At 57.7% G+C, this 21,073-nt stretch overlaps 1 protein-coding gene across 1 annotated transcript; it reads left to right on the top strand.

Annotated features, from left to right (window-relative positions):
- Positions 1-12,665: 12,665 nt before the first annotated feature.
- OSM (oncostatin M) lies at positions 12,666-15,695 on the top strand. Its single transcript, XM_061170172.1, has 3 exons — positions 12,666-12,735; positions 14,373-14,506; positions 15,129-15,695. The coding sequence occupies exons 1-3, from the start codon at positions 12,702-12,704 to the stop codon at positions 15,693-15,695; spliced, it is 735 nt and encodes a 244-aa protein (XP_061026155.1). The 5' UTR covers positions 12,666-12,701.
- The last annotated feature ends 5,378 nt before the right edge of the window (positions 15,696-21,073 follow it).

Below are 21,073 nucleotides of genomic sequence, written 5' to 3'. Positions count from 1 at the left end.
CCCTCTCCCCTCGATGGCTGCACGCTGGGGCCAGAGGCTCCGCACATCTGGGCCCGGGTTTCCTGTCACAGAGGGGCCACCTCCCTGCTCTGTGAGCTGGGATTCCGCTGTGGCCCGATGGGGCCCCACAGATGTGCTGGGGAGGTTATCGGGTGCCCTCAGCCCAGACCCGCCCGCGCTCAGGAAGGGAAGAAGGGTGTGACTTCAGCGTACTCAGAGGTCGTGGTGGCTCCCCAGAAAAGCCAGAACGGGGCCAGACCTCTGGCAGTGCGCCCGCCCTGCCCCTGGGAATCTGGGGGCTGAAGATCAGAGGAGCAGGGAGCACAGCCCAGCCCGGTGAGTGGCGGTCGGGTGCCCTGGGCCAGCCCCTTCCCCTTGGCCTCCGTTTCCCCGAGGGCATTGAGACCTAGGAGGCAACTCCCTCAGGATCCTATACCCTTGGGCCCTGGGAAGGGGGTGTTTGTTTGTAGTTTGTCTTTGGGTTGGGGAGGGTCCTGCTTCTCTCCCTGGAGGGGCCACCGTGGGCCTTGGCTCGAGGGATGTCCTGGGCTGAGATGGGGGTTTTAGAACCAGAATTCTAGGGGCTGCCTGACCTGTAGCTAGAGAGCTCCTGGCCGCATGTCCAGCTCTGGGGGTCTGTCCATCTGTCTGTCAGCTTGTGAGTCACTGCCTGATTTGGGTGTTTCTGTCATCCCAGTTTTCCAAGTGTGTCAGGTCTCACCTGGTCCCCCAAACTGGGTCCTAACCTGGCAATGGTTAGATCTTGCGGCTGCCCGTGGGATTGGCCTGGGTGGGAGGCCACAGGCCCGCCCCGGTGGGCTGGTACAACTCAGGCCCAGGCCTAGAGGCTAGCATGTCCACCTGCGTCTCCGCCACACGCGTGCAATTGTGTGTGGGGTTGTTAGCTCCCAGAGCATTAGGGTCCTTGGGGGTCACTGGGCCGGCTCTCAGCCTTCTTGGCAAGTTACAGATGGGGAGACCTGCTCGGGGAGTGCGGGAGACCGAGACCTCCCTGGGGCTGGGGCACAGGGCTTGGGGCACAGGGCTTGGGAAGTGCTTGGAGAACACAGCTTCTCTGGGAAGGGGGTATGACCCTGGCCTTCTCGCACAGCTGATGCGCTGGGTGCTGTCTGACAGGTAGGTCTCGAGCTGTCCCAGGCCGGGGGAGGGGGGACTCGCAGAACCACTTCCTTGTCCACCCAGGCCCCAGAGAGTTCTAGGGAAAAGGAAGTCGGTCTGGTCAGCCCAGGCCTCGGGTTGGGTCATTCATAACTGAGGTTGGGGGTGCTCATTGGCTCACCTGGAGCCCCAGTCCACCTGTCTGCCTCAGCGCGGCCACTCCTGAGCGTGAGGCCGAGGACCGCGGAGCCTGAGTGCTTGTTCTCAGAAAGATGCAGCCCATGCCCGGGGAGGGCCCTGCCCGCAGTCCCTCAGCCCCACGTCCAGCATCTGCTGGGAGGATGTGAACCAGGGTGGGGGGCTGTTGGGTGGATGGGGACGGGAGATGAGCAAACCTCAGGCGTGAAGAGTCCCAGGCTCATTTCTCCCCTTTCTGATCTCCATGCTCATACAGAAGAAGTGACCTCTTCAGCCCTCCTCGAAGGCATTTGAGCAGAAATTCAGGGTTTAAGGTTTTCATCCCCACCCCAGCTGGGTAGGGCCGTGAGGTCCCACGCTCACCAAGTTGCTCCGAAGTGGGGTTATTTTCCTGCGTAGAGGGGAGAATAAGGCCACGCCCTCTCCATGTTCTACCTGGTCCCACCGGGTGGGACTGGTCCAAGCAGGAGGGAGGAGGGGCAGCCGTCTGCAGCTGGCTGACTGTGAGCCCAGGGAAGCTGCTTCCCCATCTGTACGTGGGGGAGGGGAGCGTGTGTTCCATTAATTCATGTATTCAACACACGCTCTCATTATCCCCCTTTTACACAGGGGAAACGAAGCACTTCACAGAGGGGTGAAGTGACTTAACCAAGGTCACACAGCTGGGCATGGCAGAACCATTATTCAAAAAGAAGGTCAATAGTGCCCCTAGGGGCCTGGGGAGGTTTCCTGGAGGAAGGGATATTTTAGCTGAACTCTGAGGGACCCGGAGGATTTTGCAAGATCCCTCGCAATCCCAGCTGTCTGCGTTGGTGACTGGGTGTCTGCCGCCACCGGTGACAATGGGTGCGTGGGCGGGCACGTGAGGCGTGGCCCTGCCTCCTCCCTGACCCTGGGCTGGGCTGGGTGAGCCCGTTGGGCAACAGGCGGGGTTTGTGTCTCGCTTTCCCACGCGGGCCCTGGTGCTGGGGTTCCCGAGCCAGGGGTATCTCAAATGGGGTATCTCAAATGGGGGTGCCCAGAGCTCCCTTCCCAGGGGGTTGGTCACGGTGCCACGTGGATGGGTGTGCTGCACCGGTGTGTGCACTCACAGTGTGCAGGCCTTCATGGGCATCTACAGGCAAGTCTGTTTTGTCCAGAAAGTGTGTGTATGTGTGTCTGTCTACACGTGTGTCTAAGTGTCCGTGTGTCGTTGTACTTATGGCTCCATGTCGGAGGTCTGGATGTCTATGGCTGTACATGCATCCAATTTCTTATAAACATCAGCTGTGTGCCTGGCTCCGTGTCTGCATGTGTCCCGTGTATGTGTGGCTGGTGTGTGCATCTATGCCTGTGTGTGAGCATTTGTGGCATGTATTTCTGTGTGTCTGTTTTTGTCTGTGGCTGGGGCAGTTTTTCTATGTCCACGTGTGCGTGCACACGTCTGCATCTTTTGTTTTCACATTCACACCTGTGCCCGTGTACACCCTCTTGTCCACTTTCCTTCTGTGGACCCACATTCCCTCAGGGCCCCCTGCTCTCCCTCTCCCTGATACCAGAAGGCCCAGCTCCCTGCCGTCCCCTGGGGAGTGGTGGGCTGTGCTGCCCAGCTCCCCAAGCCCTACCTCTTCACCTCTGCCCTCCGCCCCTGGCCGCCTCCGCCCCAGCATCTCCCGTCTCCCTCTCCCCTCTCTGCCCGCTTCTCTGTCCCTCTTCTTCTGTCTACAGCCCAAAGGGAGCCTAGCCCTGCTTTCTGTCCCCCTGTGCATACGCCCCTCAGCCTGAGCTCTCTGCAGTGACCCAGCCCCAGTGCCCTCTGCAGCTCAGCGCCCCCCACTTCCCAGGGCCCTGAGTCAGGCCACGGTTGTCCCCGCCTATGTGGCCACCCCAGACCTCCCGCTGGTCTTCCTGCCTGGGTCTCCCTCTCCTCTGGCTGCAGAAGCATATTTTCCCCAGCACTAGTGTGCTCCATCCCTCCCCTGTCTCCAGCCTTCCGCAGCCCCCCTGCTCTGTCTTTGAGACCAGCCCCCCCATCCCCACCCCATCCCACCCCTGGTCCCCCTCCCCCTCCAGTGTCTCACCTATACTTGCTCTCTCCTCAAACCAGGAGCCTCCGCTCCAGGCAGCTTCCAGGCCCTGTCCTGAGCTGGCATACCCTGGCCTTTTAAATTTAGGTGTGCCTTTTCTAAGTTGACAAACAAGAGCCCATGCACAGGGACTTCCCTGGTGGTGCAGTGGTTAAGAATCCACCTGCCAGTGCAGGGGACACGCGTTTGAGCCCTGGTCCGGGAAGATCCCACATGCCGTGGAGCAACTAAGCCCGTGAGCCACAACTCCTGAGCTTGTGCTCTAGAGCCCATGAGCCATAACTACTGAGCCCACGTGCCACAACTACTGAGCCCACGTGCCACAACTACTGAAGCCCGTGTGCCTAGAGCCCGTGTTCTGCAACAAGAGAAGCCACTGCAACGAGAAACCCGTGCACCGCAACGAAGAGTAGCCCCCGCTTGCTGAAACTTGAGAAAAGCCCGCGCGCAGCAACGAAGACCCAACGCAGCCAAAAATAAATAAATAAATACATTTATTAAAAAAAAAAAAAAGCCATGCACAGGTGCTCACCGGGCAATAACACAGGAGGGGCTGTGGGAGACCCTCTGACTCTCTCCAGCCCCTTTGGAGTCGACTTCCTGCTTCCCAGCCTCTTGGTTTTCCTGGAGTTGTGTTCTTAACTCTGCCTTAAATTTTTATTTAATTGAAGTGAAATTCACATAATATAAAGTTGACCATTTAAAAGTGAATAGTTGGACTTCCCTTGCGGTCCAGTGGTTAAGACTCTGCACTCCCACTGCAGGGAGCACAGGGTTCGATCCCTGGTTGGGGCGTGATTGCGCAGCACAGCCAAAAAAAAAAAAGTGAATAGCTACCTCAGTGGCATTTAGTACATTCACAGTGTTGTGCAACCATCACCTCTTTCTAGTTCCCAACACATTTTCATCACCCCAAGAGGAAACCTTATACCCCTTAGCTGTCACTTCCCACTCCCCTCCCCCAATCCCTGGCAGTCATCAATCTGTCTTTATGGATTTCAGTATTCTGGACATTTCCTGTAAATGGAATCATCTAATGTGTGACTTTTGGTGTCTAGCCTTTTCACTCAGCATGATGTTTTGAGGTGCATCCAGATGGGAGCGTGTGTCAGTACTTCATTCTTTTTATGGCCGAATAATATCCCATTGTATGGACATAACCACTTTTTTTATCCGTTATCCGTTGATGGACATTTGGGTTGTTCCCACCTTTTGCCTGTTAAACTCTGTCTTCTTGACTATGGGGATACCCGGCAGTTGTGTTTAATGCCACACTGTCCCCCTTCTCTTCCTTACACACTTGTCTGTGGACAGGGTGACCTGGTGCGAGCTGGTCACACCCTGTCACCCATTGAATGGCCAGCAGCTGGCCCTTGGACAGAGCAAGCTTTGATGGCCTTTTCTCCCCTTGGAGCTGCAGGAGGTTTCTTTTTTCATATCAAGATAAATGCTCAGAGTTTCCTTAGCGTGTCCCCAAGAACAAGAGGAAGAAGAAAGCAAGTCTTCCCAGCACCTGTCCCAGGTCATTTCCTCCAGACCAGTAATCGGCATCCCTGCAAGTGAGTCCTGCCTCTGTGTCCCAATTTGTAGACAGCCCCATGGGGACCCTGGCCTGTTCCCCCATTTCTTCCAGCTGCATTCTCTGTTGAGCAAAGCTTCTGAGCTTTGGCTGCAGCTGGCACCCAGAGCAGGCTCAGCCCATCCTACTTCCTCCCTCCGTGCCCTCCACCCCTCCTGCCCCCATCCTCATGCTTGTGAGGACTAAGGACTCCCCATGGCAAGTGCCGGGAAACCAGCTCAACTAGCAGAAACGGGACTCTCATCACGTCCTGTGTAGTTGGGACCTGCCGCGTGGTTGGCCCTGGCTTCGTGCAGGGACCAGGGGCTCAGGGAAATCCCTTGGCCTTCCTGGCTGCACCAGCCACCCTCTTGCCCACTCGGCAGGACCCCACCCCCGCCTTGTGACGTCCCAGCGCAGAAACCCCAGCCACGCAAGGGAGGCGTGTCTCCTGGGTCTGCCGTTATTCCTGGGAAGGATTCTGATTGGACCTGCTCAGGACGCAGGTGCATTGCTAAACCCCGGGGTACCACGAAGACCAGGCTGGGTCGGACCCCTCCTGGGGCAAGAAAGGGGCAGCCTGGCAAATGGATCTTCCAAGCCCCTCCACGTGCTGGATATTGGCCTGTGTGTTTATTCATCCTTCACGGTAACTTCACTCTCCTGTAAGTTAGCCTTGTCTTTCTTGCTGATTTATCCCCCGCACCTGGCCTGGTGCCCCACACACAGTGTTACTTATTAAATACAGGTTGAATGAGAGACTGTAGGATTGTCTCCTCCAGTGAAGACCAGCCCCTTTCTACGAGGCTGTCAGGTGCCGCTTATGTAGAATTTGTTCTGAAATGTATTCTTTAAAGGAAGCAGGAGAAATGCCTTGGCTTTTTCTTTTTCAGTTTGTTTCTCCAGGAAAGTGTTGAAATCTGCCGTGGCTAAAGAATAGGTTTTGAATTCGCTTTAGAAAAATCATCATAAAAGAAAAAGTTAGTGTCTTTAAAATCGAGGCTTCCTGAAAAAAGAGATCACATGCTTTGGTGTATTGTGAGTGATGTGATTCTGATGTCCTTGGGGAGAGGGCATGGGAAAGGCTCCAAGAGGGCCTGTTCCCACCCGGCAGCGAGGTGGGGCTGCACTTGTAGAGGCCCGGCTACAGGTGTACTCGATGTGGGATGGGGCTGCGCCAGGGCCCTGCAGCCTGGGGCTTCTGCAGATGGCCACATCTGTATGGCCATGCATCCATCCATTCACTAACGATTTATTGAGCACCTACTACGTTCTGGGGCCTGTGCTGTGCTCTGGAGACAGGCGATGGGGAGCCACCACCAGAGATCACACCCTCTTGGAATTTACAGTCTGGCTGGGGAGACAACTCCACAGTTGTAAGAGTTTACAATTCTGAAAAATGCTACAGAGAGGGGTACGTGGTACTCTGGGGTGGAGTCAGGGAGAGGAACCAGACTGGGGTAAAGGAAGGTCACTGGAAGAGGTGAAGCTTGGACTGAACCTTGTTGTCTGATGGCAGTTCAGTAGGTGGAGTGTTCAGGCAGTGGGTACAGCATGTGCAAAGGCCCTGGGGTGAGAGCTCAGCTCCTCCGTGGGGCTGAGGAAGGTCAGAGAAAGTGGCGGGCTAGAGAGCTGTTGGGTGAGGCTGGGGAGGTGGGCAGGGCCTGGGGGGCTGAGGTGATGACTTTGGCCTGAATGGCAACAGGAAGCCAGGGAGTGTTTTGAGCAAGAGGATGGGACCAAGCTGTGTTGTACAAGCCCCTCCGGAGGGGCTGCAATGGCAGCAAAGCTGTTTTGTGGTGGCTTGGTTTTCTCCTCCCTCCTTGCCTTCCTCCCTCCCTCCCTGTTCGACTTCCAGCCACACCCGCCGTTCTCTAAACTGGTCCAGTGAGATCCTATTTGCCCATCAGCTCATGCAGTTCTCTCAACGTGGAATTTGTAGCATTTCTTTTCTGCCTTTCTGCCAATGAAACCAACGTTGTCTTTGCAGACCTGCAGAAATACCGACCTCCACCGCCAAGTCCTCCCCAGGCAGCCGCCCCATGAGAGCCAACCTCCCCTCTCCCGGTTCTGGGAGCCGCTGGTTTTTGTTTCTGTTGAGCCTTTGCTCCCTCCCAGCTGTGTGACCTTCCGCCAAGTTCCCCACCTCTCAGGCCTGTTTCCCCACGTACCGGGCGGAGACCATGATTTCTGCCTCATTAGGAGGTTTTGAGGATTCAGGGATCTGGCCCATGTGAAAGGCCCGGAACTGGGCCCGGCACCCAGAAGAGCTGCAGAAATGGGCCCGAATGTCACCACTGGGCAGACAGCACGTGCCTGGGGCATCAAAACATTTTTGGCAAGAATGTGATGTTTCGGGACTTCCATGGTGGCGCAGTGGTTAAGAATCTGCCTGCCAATGCAGGGGACATGGGTTCGATCCCTGGCCCGGGGAAGATCCCACATGCCGCGGAGCAACTAAGCCCGTGCGCCACAACTACTGAGCCTGAGATCTAGAGCCTGCGAGCCACAACTACTGAGCCTATGTGCCACAACTACTGAAGCCCTCACGCCTAGATCCTGTGCTCCGCAACAAGAGAAGCCACCGCAATGAGAAGCCTGTGCACCGCAACGAGAAGCATGTGCACCGCAACGAAGAGTAGCCCCCGCTCGCTGCAACTAGAGAACGCCCGTGCACAGCAGCAAAGACCCAACACAGCCAAAAATAAATTTATTTAAAAACAAAAAGAATGTGATGTTTCAAAATAGGCGTTGTATGTTGTCATCATGAGAAAAGTCAGAACTCCGTTGGACTTCCTGATCCAGTTTAATGATTAGGTTTGCTTTTCTTTACAGAGCCATCTCAGTGTTTAGGGCTGCCATGGGACCCCTGGGGCTTTATAGGGTTGTGGGTTCTCTGTGGTCATCTCGCCTGTCTCCGAATCTCACAGAGGGGACCCTGGGCTCAGAGAGGGTGGCCTGGGGGTGGGGACCGTCTGCACCCTCAGCTCCTGGTTATCCCACCTCAGAGTAGACGAATCAGCCCCCACCCGCCTTCCTCTCAGCCTAGGGGTTCGCTGTGGCAGGGCCTGGTCTGGGGGCCGATAGCTGGCGTGAGGCTCCTGCACAGTAGCCAGTTCCCCCCCACCTCTGCCTTTCCCTGAATAGGTGTTCAGGCCCCTGGAAGGGGGATCAGTCAGTTACCCAACTGGGCAGAGCCACTGGGTGCAGGGGAGGGCATGGAGTCCCATCCCCATGGACACACCAGGTCCCAGAAGAACTGTGGCAGGTCTCGAGTCAAATGACCCCCCAGCTGACGGTGACCTCACTGACCTCATGGGGGCCCTGGAAGATCCTTGCTCACCCGGTGTTTATGTAACGCGTGTTTCCCAACCGCCCTCAAAGTCACCCTGTGACACAAGCAAATGCGCACCTTCATCTGCCCCAGTGGCAGGAGGGATAAGTGGTCATCAGATACTTGCTATGGGCCGGGCACTGGCGTGCATTCTTCACTGAATTACACTGACCGTCCAGTAAGGCAGCATTTGCTCCTGCATTTTTAAAATCGAGATACAATTCACATACCATCAAATGCTTTTAAAGTGTATAATTCAGTGGTTTTCAGTATATTTACAAGACTGTGCAGTCATCTAGTTCAAAAACATTTTCATCCCCCCAAAAGAAACCCCGTACCCATAAGCTATTACCCCTGGTCCCCAGATCCCCCACTCCCTGGCAACCACTAATCTACTCTCTGTCTCTATGGATTCACCTATTCTGGACATTGCCTATAAACGGAATCTTATGTGGCCTTTCGTCAATTTTTTTTTTTTTTGGCCGTGCCATACGGCATATGGGATCTTAGTTCCCCTACTAGGGATCAAACCCACACCCCTTGCAGTAGAAGTGTGGAGTCTTAACCACTGGACTGCTAGGGAAGTCTCTATGTGGCCTTTTGTGACTGACTTCTTTCACTGAGCATAATGATTTTGAGGTTCATCCACATTGTAGCATGCATCAGTACCTCATTCCTTTTTGTGGCTGAATAATATTCTATTGTATGGATAGACCACATTTAAAAATCCATTTTCTGTTGATGGGCAGTTGGGTTGCTTCTACATTCAGGCTTTTGTGAATAAATGCTGCTGTGAACAATTGTGCACAAATTTTTGTGTGATTATATGATTTCAATTCTCTTGGGTGTATACTCAGGAGTGGAATTGTTTGTTGTATGACCTTTTTATGTTCACTATTTGAGGAAGAGACATATTTTTTCCAAAGTGGCTGCACCCTTTTCCATTCCCACCAGCAGTGCACAAGGGATCCGACTTCTCCACGTTCTCTCCAACACTTCCTATTGTCTGTCTCTGATTATAGCTGCCCTGGTGGGGGTGAAGTGGCATCTCATAGTTTTGATGTGCATTTTCCGGATTCCTAATGATATTGATCATCTTTTCATGTACTTCTTGGCCATTTGTGTCTGGTTTGGAGAAATGTCTATTCAAATCACTTGCCCATTTAAAACCTGGGTTGTTCTGTCTCTTTAGTACTAAGTTGTGGCACTTCAGTCTACAGAGGGGAAACTGAGGCTCAGAAAGGGGGTGTGACTGGGCCAGGAACACTGGGCCCACAAGCAGATGGAGACCAGAACCTGGGCTGGTCTCTGCCCCCCACCCCGCCGGCCTCTGCATACAGCCCAGTGACCTCCTGCTCCAGTGTTGACCTGCCCCTCAGGCCATGCCGAATCCTGTCCTTGCGTTTAAAGATGGAGGGCTCCCCAGCCAGAGGGTGGGCCGGAAAGGCAAGGAAGCAGCAGTTCTGAGGAACCAAGCCGGCCCTCTCTTCCCCTCCGAATCACGCGGACCTGCCTGACGTGGCCCGGGAAGAGGGGACAGCCCGGGCCCTGTGGTCGGGGAGCCTATTTATACCGGCAGGGCCGTGTTGCAAGCCCTTCCTGATGGCGAGAGGGACGTCACCGGGCGCTGACCTCACCAGAAACGCTGACGCATCTTCCCCTCACGCTTTGCTCGGATGGGGAGCAGGGCCTCCTCACCTTGGGGCCTCACCTTGGGGCCACTCCCCGTCCTCCTGAACATCATGGCCCCTCCCACCCAGCCCCGGGTTCCCCCTGCCAGTGTCCCCGCTCCCTGCTGCCCTCCAACCATGCCCTCTTCTTGCAAGCTTTTAGGGGCTGAATTGTGTCCCTCAAATTTGTGTGTTGAGGTCACAACCCCCAGCACCACAGAATGTGTCTGTCTTTGGAGATAGAGCCTTGAAAGAGGTAATTGAGGTCAAATGAGGCTATTGGTTGGGCCCCCCTCCAGCGTGACTGGTGTCATTATAAGGAGAGGAGATCAGGACAGACATACACAGAGGGGTGACCATGGGAAGAGATCATGAAAAGGTGGCTGTCTACAAGCCAAGGAGAGAGGCCTTAGGATGAAACCAACCCCGCCAGCACCTTGATCTCAGACTTCTAGCTCCAGGACTGTGAGAAAATACCTTTCTGTCATTTAAGCCCCCAAGTCTGTGGCATTTGGTTATGGCAGCCCAAGCAAACTAATATATAAGTTTAAAGCCTCATGCTCAGAGCAAGGTCTTTCAGATGTGACAGCCCTAGTTTGAACGCCCCCCTCCTTCTAAAGGTTTCTACAAAGGGCAACTGAAGGAGGGGCGACCTCAACGTCTCTAGGTCTTGGAGGCCTCCTTAAACCGAGGAGATCTTACGGCTTCTGGACCGAGGGGTGAAAGCACCGGGCTGTCCTACGAGTGTGGAGGCCGGTCAGCAAGGAGCCCCTGAGAGGGGCACGAAGCTCTCCAGTCAGACCTGGCTCTCCTGCCTGGAGCCCGGCCCTGAGCTTCTCCGAGATTCCGTTTCCTCGTTAAAGAGAGCTGAGGCATCCCTGCCCGGCCGCTCTCCCTCCCAGGGCTGTAGCAAGATGAGATCAGGGATGTGAAATGAAGCAGGATCCCGGACTGGCCTGGGCCCCAGGAAGCCGCCTCTTGGAGGTGGGCACCGAGATGAGAAATCGAGCGGAAGTGACGTTCTTGGGAGGAGAATCCGGAACTGGGGTGGCGGATTGCACCCTCAGGTGTGGCAGAATCCGCCCTCAGGGGTGGCAACGGTGCGATGAGGACCATGCTAGGCGCCAGGGAGTGGGTGGGGGTGAGGAGAAGCCTCCTGGTGGTGGGGTGCCTCTGGTTTTGCCCACTGCTAGATCCTCAACACCTGGCAAAGCGCGCGGCCGAGTGAAAGTTTGTCGACTGCATAAATGAGCGACGTGGGCGTGTCTGCAGAGGGGAGGGCCGATGGGAACGGCCCTGGTGGTGACGATGTGTGCCGGGGTGGGGATGGGTGGGAGGCTGCCTGGCCCTCCTCCTTCTGGCCACCTTGGCTTTCCTAGTCCGGGCTCCACAGGGCCTGAGCAGCTCAGGCCTCCCTGGCAGCCCCCAGGGGCCCCACCCTGGCTCCTCAGCCTTTGACATCCTCCTCCCCACCGAGCTCCTCAGGGTGCAGGTCAAGGACCCTCGTCCAGGTCTGCTGGATGTGCTGGGGCTGCCAGGCACGGCATGCAGGCCGGGGCCAGCCCCTCAACCCCCTCATCTGCCCTCTCCTGGGCCTCAGTTTATCCTGCGCTGAAGCAGCAGGTTGGCTGGGGAGGCGCTGTCTCTGGCCCCTTCATTCATCTGTGAGAAGCAGAGGACTGACTCAAGATCACTATCTTTCAGAGAAAGTGAAACCTGGTCCCCAACGGTCGCCGCAGCAACTCCCCATCTCCTCCGGCCCCCCACCCCACCTCCCGACAGCTAGTACTTAGAATCAGACTTTCATCTTTCCTTTTGCCTTCAAAAGGCTTTTGCCTTGTATGTCCATGACTGCAGCAGCCCTGTGAGGTGGCTGGGAAATACTTTTCAAATCCTCATTTTACGGTGGGTGGGTGGGGCTCTGAGGCCCAGAGAGGTTAAGTGACTTGCCTTGGGTCACACAGCATGTCAGTGGGCTTGAACCCTAATCTCCTGTTTCTCTTGCCTCAAGTGCCTTGTTCTCCCCAGAGGGCCCTGTCTATAGAAAAAGAGCCTGGCTGTGGGCAATGGGCCTGCGATGGGGAAGGCTGGTTATGTGAGGGGTGCCTCGTGGGGGAAAGGAGATGGCTGGGAGCCCCGCTGGGGGATGCAGGTCCTGGGGCCAGAACCACAATCTCGGGGCTGCCAGCCTGGGTCTGGCTCTGTGCCCAGAGCCCGGTGGTTTCCGCTCACAGATGTCCCAACAGCCCTGGCAGGAGGGCGGGAAGGGCACTCAAGAAGGAAGATGTCTCGCTCCCTTCAGCCCCAAACCACAGAGGCCTGTGAGGCCGATGGCTCCTGGGCTGGGACTGGGCTGTGGGCCCTCCAGGAGCCCAGCTGGTGGACTCTCCCCTCCACCCCGGGCACAGCCCCCTGCAGCGAGCACGGACCCCCTTGCTCCCTGCTCGCCCCAGGAAGGCTGAGGCTGCGGTTTGCATCATCCTTGGGCGTGGGGCTGACCTCGAAGAACGAATTCGAAGAAAACAGGAGGAGGAGCAGGCATGCCACCGCACCCAGCGCCCATTGGCCGCCTGTGGAAACTTTGGTTTTTGGGGTCATGTTCCCAGAAGGCCTGCCCTCCCCCCTCCCCCTCCCCACCCACCTCACGAGGTGTTGGCCAATCGTCCCGGCGGGCATAAAGTGGCTGCCAGCCCGCAGGGCTCCAAGCCTGGAGGTGTCACCCCCAGCAGGCGCAGGCCAGAGCTCGGTCACCCAGCATGCGGGCACAGCGTATGCGGAGGACACCGCTCAGTAAGTACTTCCTTCCTCCCCACCAGCACCTGCTTGCTGTGCTCATGGGTGCCAGCGGGGAGCAGGGGCACTCTCTGTCCTCCAGGAATAGGGGAGGCCAGGCGCCGGGCAGAAGGATGCTGAGAAGGGGAGAGAGCCAGGGGGTCAGGCAAAGAGAGGGATCCACTGAGAACAGAGCATCTTCACAGGGTGGAGAAGGATATTACCAGAGGGCTTCCAGGGGGAGGGTGATGTAGAGTCAACTCTGGGAGCAAGGGAGTGGAGGAAGGGGATCACCACGGGAGAAGCCAGGGAAGCAGGTGGGAGGTGGGAGATGTGCTGGGGCAGAGGAGGAAGCCGCAGAAGCTGAGCAGCATCATGGTGTGATGTCTGGAAGGGCTGTGGAGCCTCCTTCTTGCCCCGATTTGGAGGCTCTGGGATGAATGGACACTGTCAGCCGGGCCTGGGGGCCCTGGAGCCCACATAATCACACAGCACACATAGCCACACCCACAGGGTGACATGCACACAGAGCCACGTGACGTCATCTGGAACCCTCAATCTCACCAATCTGGGAACCCCCGCATGCAGCCCGGGGCCCCTGCCGTGGATGGGACACAACGGTTGTGTGTGGCCAGCTGTTCCCTCGAGCCTCGCGCAGATCTAGACGCACACCCATGCAGGCACCCTAGTCCCACGTGCGCTGTGCCCACACCAGCCCCCCTGCCCGAGCCCAGCAGCAGGTACCTGGGGGGCGGCGAGGGGTGCCTGGTAGTCATTGTGCCTGGGCGCCTGGCCCCTTGGCCTCCCCAGCAGCATCTTCCCCAAGGGGCCACAGTTCTTAGGAAGGGAAGGTGGTGTCACTGCCTTCCGGGCCATTGCGCCACAGGCCCTTCCGACCACGTGGCTGCCAGGGCCTTGTGGGTGGGTGGGGAGAGGCGGGGGAGTGGTAACTGTACCCGCCCCCCAGAATGTTCTGGCTCACAGAATCTCTGGTGGGCCTGACAAAAGTGGCCACTTACGGAGAGAGGAGGGAGGTTTGAGAGATGGGGGCACGGGCTGGCCTTGGGTGACCTGAGCAAGCCCTTCTCCTTTGGAGCCTTGGTTTTCCTGTCAGTCAAATGGGGGCATGGACGAGATGGTCTTGCGCATCCTTTCCAGATGGAAACTTTGGGTAGAAAGGCAGCCTCTCCTGGTTCTGCAGACATAGCTCAAGGTGTCTGGTTGCTCCTGGGCTGCAAAACCCTCCAGAGCCCACCTGCGTGGGGGGTAGGGTCTGTTACAGCAGGTTCAGGGCCTGCAGCAATGGCCACCCCTTAGCCCAGAGGACTTGGGGGGAGCAGCCCCACCTGGGCCACCCCAGGTCAGCTCCTGAGTTTGGCAGGCTTGACTCCAGCCAGGCCCCACCACCTCTTCTCAAAGTCTTATTTGGTGAATTGCAACCACTGTTTTGGGTGCTGGGCAGTGACTCGCTGGGAAGGTGGTGGTCCCAGCAGGTACCCCCGTGCATGCACCGTGCCCAGCCCCGCCCCCAATGGCAAAAAGCCAGGGATGATGGGCTGTGCCCTCTGAGGCCCACTTGAGTGACCTCCCCTCTGAAAGGCACCCACCTGTGGCTTCCTCACTAAGGCAGGTGACACGTCCCCTCTCTGCCCCAGGTGTGATCCTCGGACTCCTGTTCCTGAGCATGGCAGCCACAAGCAAGTGCTTGGGCAAGTACCATGAACTCCTCCTGCAGCTCCAGCGTCAGGCGGACCTCATGCAGGACACCAGCACGCTCCTGGACCCCTATGTGAGTGACCGGCCCCTGGGGGCATCTGAGTCTCAGAGAACTGTGGGGTTAGGGCAGCAGTGAGTCCCAGAGAGGACAGGCCCAAACCCCACTCAATCTGAGGCTGGGGGGAAAACGAGTCTCCGTGTTATTCCTGGGCCATGGCGAACATCGCAGGCCTAATCCTGAGATGCCACGGAGGCAATGCAGCTCCCCCAGCTTAGTGGGCCTGGAGTGTGAACCCCAACTCCATTGCCTCATTCATCCGTTTGCCCCATGTGCTCATTGCACACCTACCACGGGCCTTGTTCTAGGCACAGGGATGTAGCAGTGAACAGTCCCACCCTCCTGAGCTCATGTCACCGCCCGTCACCTCCCCAATGACACACCTCATGCCACAATCACCACCTGTGTGGTCACCCCTCCAGCCCCCCGGCATCCCTCTAACCTCACCTGCAGTGATCCAGGAGTCCTCTCCCCTCTCGGGCCTCAGTTTCTGGATCTGTACTATGGGAGGATTGGATGGGGGGATACATGAGGTCCAGTGGTTCAAGGCTGAGCAGAGCAGATTCGTGTGTGTGTGTGTGTGTGTGTGTGTGGTAGGGGCTCCAGCTCTCATCCCTGGATTGTCCTTTCCCCACAGATCCGCATCCAAGGCCTGGACACGCCAGGACTGAAGGAGCACTGCAGGGAGTGTCCCGGGGCCTTCCCCAGTGAGGACGCCCTGCGGGGGCTCAGTAGACAGGGCTTCCTGCGGACCCTCAATGCCACGCTGGGCCTCGTCCTGCACAGACTGACCGCTTTGTATCAGGACCTTCCTGAAGCCCAGCAGTTGGTGGGACTGAACATCCGCGGGTTCAGGAGTAACATCCACTGCATGTCCCAGCTGCTGCGCAGCTCCTCGGAGGCGGAGACACCTGAGCCCACTCAGCCGGGCCCCGGGCCCACGCTGCCGCCCACACCGCCCTCAGACGCCTTCCAGCACAAGTTGAAGAGCTGCAGGTTCCTGCGTGGCTACCACCGCTTCATGCACTCTGTGGGGCATGTCCTCCGGGAGTGGGGGGAGAGCCGGAGCCGGAGCCGGAGACACAGCCCCCGCCGGGCCCCTGGAGACACAGCCCCCGCCGGGCCCTGCAGAGGGGGGGCCCGCAGGACGTGGCCCCTCTGGAGGGACAGGAGACTCATGCCGAGGGGACAGCTGCCCCGGTAGCCTTAGGGGCACCCCTGCCAGGTGAAAGGTCAGCAGGTACTCTGCAGGATGGCGCAGCCCCGGGGCCTGCCATCCTGCTCCCCTCTGTTCCCCACCTCTCAGAAGTGCACTTTAAGGGGTGGGAGCCGAGCAGCCCCTCTACCTCCTCTGGGCTGGGCTAGGGACATAGGGTCAGGCTGTTGAGCCCCCCAGCCCTGAGTTCCTCAGTCTGGTGGGGTGGCCAGGTCAGGTCCACACGGGGCCAACTTTCCATTGATTCAGGGGTCTGATGACACAGGATGACTCATGGCCAGACTGGCCGCCACCCCCTGCTCTGCTCCCCGGAGGCCTGCCGGACTGTCCCTCTCATGACTTGCAGGGCCGTTGCCCCCATACTTCCTCCTTTCCCTAGTGGCCTGGTTCCAAGGGGGGGAGGTCAGGGCCTGAGCTGGCCTACTATGCCTCATCACGTCTCGGGCCAGACCCCTGGATGTCTGGATGACCTCACTTTAGGCAGCTGTGATGGGGCAGAGTGTACTAGAAAGAGCACTGATTTGGGGGGGGGGGTCCAAGGTTGGCCCCTAACTTGCTGTGTGGCCTCAGCAAGGCCACTTTACCTCTCTTTACCTCAGTTTTCTCTTTGTGATTCGAAGGGCTTGGGACTGTGTAAAGCCCTCTCTGCCTGTCAGTTGCTGGGACTCTGTGACATAGGGTGGATATCAAATTCTCTCCATACATGGGGACACGCAGTACAGATGGCCACTGGGCGCAGACTGAGTTCTCTGGAAGAGACCTAGCTAGCACCTGGAAGCGCCTGGTCTTGGGTCTTGGGTGCTGGCTGCTCCCCCTGGTGGTACATCATGGTATTTTCTCATGCTGAAACCATTGCCCTCCTGGAGGGGGTCCCAGAAGCTACTGGGCCAATTCCTTGGAGGGACATGACTAATTTATAGATTTTTTAAATCAGTTTTTATCTGTTTCCTATTTATAAGGCTTATTTATAATGTGTATTTAATGTTATTATTGTGCCAACATATATTTAAAACTTGCCTGGTTTCTAAAGCCCCTGTGTCTCTCTGCTGCCTTGTGGGACAGGATTTGGGGGAGCCTCTTGGGGGGGTGTCCCTATGTGGTAAGGCCACAAGCATCCACCACCTGGGGCCTGGGCTTAGGGGGTCCTTGCTCTATCCAGGAAGGGAAGTCGCCCACCCCAGTCAGCTGGGGGCTCTGACTGTGGGGCATCTCAAGCACAGGCAAGGTGCTTGTTGTTTCTGAATGGGTCTCTCTTGAGAAGTTGGGGACCAGGGGTGTTGGGGTTTGGGAGCCAGAGGGGAGGGAGGAAGGATGGAGTGTACGGGTTGCTCTGGGCCCTTGTGGGTGTCTGGCTGGGGGTATGTGTGCTGATGTGTGTTGTGTGAAACAGACAAGATAATAATAGATCCTGCCTCACATGTGGCCTGTAACCTGGTAGGTGCTTGAAACTGCTTCCTGAAGGGCCCCAGGGTGGATAGGGATTCCACCTGGCTCTCCCTGGATGCTCAGGGCCCCGCCTCGGGAGGGTCATCTATAGGCTGATGACATGCTGAGGCAGCAGCTACAAAGGAAGGGCTCACAGAAGCCGATGAACTTGACCTGGATCAGTCCCATTTCTGGTGAGAACAGGACTTAACATGGGGTGGAAGAGAGCCCTGTGTGGGACTCCCCGCAATAGATATGACCCACTTTGCCGATGAGAAGACCGAGGCTCAGAGAGTTTGAGTCCTCAGAGCAAATTTACTGGGGGCGGGCACATTTTATATTCAGGTCCGTTAGACGCCAGGGCAGGAGCATCCTCCTGTCACCTTTCAGGCTCTGTAAATCCGCTGACAATTTCATGAGTCCCCAGGGGCACGGAGCTCCCAAGTGTGGGGGCAGACAGACAATAGACAAGCAAAAGAACCAACAGGAGCATCTGAGGTTGCAGTGTGAGCTTGAGTCTGGCAAAAACAAAGCGGTGATGTAATAGAGAGTGAGAGTCAGGTGACGTGGGTTGTCAGTGTGGTGCCTGGAAGAGGTGATGTCCACTCTGAGGACTGAATGACGCACAGGAGAAGGGGTGGAGCCTGTAGGTGGCAGGAACAGCTAGGGCAAAGGCTCCGAGCATTCAAGGATGAGGATATAGTGAGTGAGGGCATTGCTGATTTATCAAAAAGGCCCAGAGAGGGGAAGCACCTTGCTCAATGTCACGGAGCCAGTTAGTGCAGCGCTGGGGCTAGAACTCCAGGTCTCTTACTCCCAACCAGCGAGCGCCCAATGTATTCCAGGCTGTTTACCAAGTACTTAGTAAGGGTCTCTACTGCCCCCCAATGGGCTCTCTCTTGCTCTCGGGCTCCTGCCCCACCAGCCGCTTTTGGGATCCCAATATGCCCAGGGTACCCTCCCACCACAAGGTCTCTGCCTATGCTCTTCTCTCTGTCTGCAATGCTGTGCTCTGTTCTTTTGGTTAGTGCATCCTCGGCTATTCTTACCCCCATCCGTGTTCTGGGTCTAACAACTTAGTTATTTTTTTTCTCAAAACTGTCATGTGGGGGGCCTCCCCTGGTTTGCTTTGCCATCTGCCTCCCCCGCTAGCCTGGAGTCTCCAAGGATGGAGACCACATCTGCCTTGCTCTGCTCTCAGCACAGTACCTGGCACCCAGCAGGAGCTCAGTGAGGAGCAGGGCAGGGAGCCTGGCCTAGACAGGTGCTACCCAGGTGTGGCCAAAGGCAGGGGCTGGCCTTGCTCTTTTCTGCCCTGCCCCAGCATGGGGGTGGGGCACTTTCCTCGGGCTGGGCTGCTGGGAATCTCGGGGTGGGAGGTGGCAGACACCGAAAGCCAGGCACCCTCAGGCTCCCGGAGCAGAAGGGGAGTTGGCATTAGGGCAGCATGTGGTTGCCCACGGAGAGGGTAGAGGTTGGTCTGCGGAGGAAGAGCTGGGAAGCCCAGGGAGGTTGTTCTCCACCCCTGCCTGGGCCCCCTGCCAGCCTCTAGAGAGGTGGCTAAGCCCCGGGAGAGATGTCTGGGGCTGCCTTTGAACTGGAGCTGCACCCACCCGGCAGGAAGCAGATCAGGGAGCCCCAGACTCTGGGGTGGGGTTCTTGGGGGTCCTATCAGTGAGGACTTGTCAATTCCACACTGTCTTCTGATGAGACCACAGCTGCAGGTGCCACCTCCAGCCTGGTCCCAGATCCACAGACCCAGCTGCCAGAACATCTGCTGGGTGCCCTGTGGGTGCCTCAAGGCCGAACTCAGCCCCAAGCCCACACCTTTCTGCTTCCTAATTGCCCCCACTGAAGTTCCAGAACCCCAGCGCACCTCCCTCAACCTCCCTCAGCCTCAACCTCTTCTCTCACCATTGATCCTGTGATTTCTCCAACGCCCCGTCCCTGGCACGTGCCTCCTTCTCTCCCCACCGCCAACCAGGTCCTGATTCCCTGGACACATCTGACTGTCATGTCTTCTGCTCACAAACCTTCGATGACTCCTTCCCACCCTGCTGCCCGAGGCATCGATTCCAAACTCCTCAGCACAGCCGGCCAGGGCCCTGATCTCAGGCCCAGCCAACTTTGCCAGTTCATCTCTGCATTTGCTACGTGCTCAGCTGGCCCCCAACACATCCAGGCATCCTGACCTCCCAGTGCCTGCATTTCCCCCTCCCCACGCCTCCCGCCCTCCCAGGCCCCTCCTCCTGAACTCCCCATCTAGTGGCTGGCGGGGCTTCCCTGGGGCTTCAGGCAGGGCAGCTTGCAGGGGTCGTTTCTGGTGTCTGCACCTGGAGTCAGAACGAGCCCTCTTGGATCGTCCCCCCCCCCCCACCTACTACAACGACAACTGCTGTGAGATCAGGGTTCCCATGACCATCCGGCGTGAGGCGTAGTGGGGGGCGGGGTTCTAATAATGCTTTTGTGCCACAGTGTGAAGCTGATCCCCCACAAGGCATGCTTTTCCCAGAGTGGCGATGCCCTGTGAGCCTGCAAATAGCATATGCTCCCCCCAGTGGCTCATGTGAAGGGACAAAGCAGCCGTGGGCCATGGGCGAGCTGGTACAGGGTCAGGGAGATAAGGAGTCCTCGGGCAACCCTGCTGCTGGAATCGACCACAAGCTGGGTTTTCTTCTCTTTCTCAAGTTTTTCAGGGTGACAGTCACAGCCCCTCAGTCAACCCTGAACAGGACACACACGGATGGAAAGTTCCCTGGGACGGGGGGCGTGGAGGGCAGGGAAACTGCAGGAAAAAAGGCAAGGATGGAGTGCCAGCGCTTATAGTCTGTCTAAAGAACAAACTCCCGGCTTGCAAATGGCAGATCTGGGTCTCTGGCCTCCATGGCCTCAGCGCCTTCGCTGCCCGCCAGTTCTGATGTGATTTGAACGCTCTCTCTCAAGGGACAGGAAAGTACTTGGGAGTTCAGCAAAATGACTTCAAACCCCAGCCCCGTGGCCCGTGTAACCTCCGGGCTGAGCCTCGGCTTCCCTGTCTGCACAACAGACTCAGTTAATTGGCCACCTCCCAGGCCAGAGCAGAGATTTTCTGGGAAACAATGCAACGCAGGGTCTGTTGGCGCTGCCGTCATAAGCTGTCACAGAACAGGTGCCTGAGCCGCGTCCTCTTTATTTTCTCTCCCTCATTTTCCCTTTTCCTTGTTGGTTTCTTTCTTCGCAGCTCTTCTGTCTTTGTCCCTGTCCCCCCTCCTCACTGCCACCACCCACGCCAGGCCTGGGACCCGGAGCGCCCACAGAACCCCTTTTCCACGCCGAGGAAAGGGTCACAGTCCACGGTCAGAGTGGGGAGGCCCTGGGCTCAGCCAACCCTGCTCCCTGCTTCCTGGGGCGTCCCCGAGGGCTGGGCTCCACTGACTCTGGGAGGGGCGAAGGTCTCTGAGGGAGGGGGTTGGGCAGGTGGGGCCCCAGAGCCCGTGGAGGAGGGCGGACCAGATGGGCCAGGTGGCTCCCGGGTTCTGAGGTGGGTGCCAGGGCAAGGAGTGGTGGCTGAGGGGCACCGTGTCCGGGGGGGTGGCTGCAGCCCTGTGACTCCTCCAGGGATGGGGACAAGGGGACATGGCCCTGGTGCACACGGCCTGTGGCAGGTCTGAGTCAAAACACCTAAGGCCGACCCCGGCCGGTCATGTGGAGGGCTGCCCAGTCATCGCCTTATGCCGGCCTGGATCACCCTGGCGGGCTGGGCGCGGCCCAGTCAGCCGTGAGTCAGGCCCCGGCGGCCTCGCCACGCAGCACAGGGCAGGGGCCGCCGGGCCCAAGGACGCCCCCTCCCCACCCCTGGCCCTGCTTCTCCCTCAACCAGCCTGAAGACCCTGCCCCATCTGTGTCAGGTGCAGTCTAGCCAGGGACCTGGGCTTCCCGGCCCCTGTTGCCCCCAGCCCTTC

The sequence above is a fragment of the Eubalaena glacialis genome, chromosome 15, assembly GCF_028564815.1.
Source record: "Eubalaena glacialis isolate mEubGla1 chromosome 15, mEubGla1.1.hap2.+ XY, whole genome shotgun sequence".
Classification (NCBI taxonomy): domain Eukaryota; kingdom Metazoa; phylum Chordata; class Mammalia; order Artiodactyla; family Balaenidae; genus Eubalaena; species Eubalaena glacialis.
The sequence above is the reverse complement of the archived record's forward strand: the minus strand, read 5'-3'. Positions and strand labels throughout refer to the sequence as shown.

What these genes read in the sequence shown, in the direction of transcription:
- OSM (XM_061170172.1), top strand. Translation starts at nt 12,702, where the DNA reads ATGCGGGCACAGCGTATGCGGAGGACACCGCTCA. An exon ending in TATGCGGAGGACACCGCTCA is followed by an intron (nt 12,736 to 14,372) that starts GTAAGTACTTCC and finishes TCTCTGCCCCAG; the next exon opens with GTGTGATCCTCGGACTCCTG. An exon ending in GCACGCTCCTGGACCCCTAT is followed by an intron (nt 14,507 to 15,128) that starts GTGAGTGACCGG and finishes CTTTCCCCACAG; the next exon opens with ATCCGCATCCAAGGCCTGGA.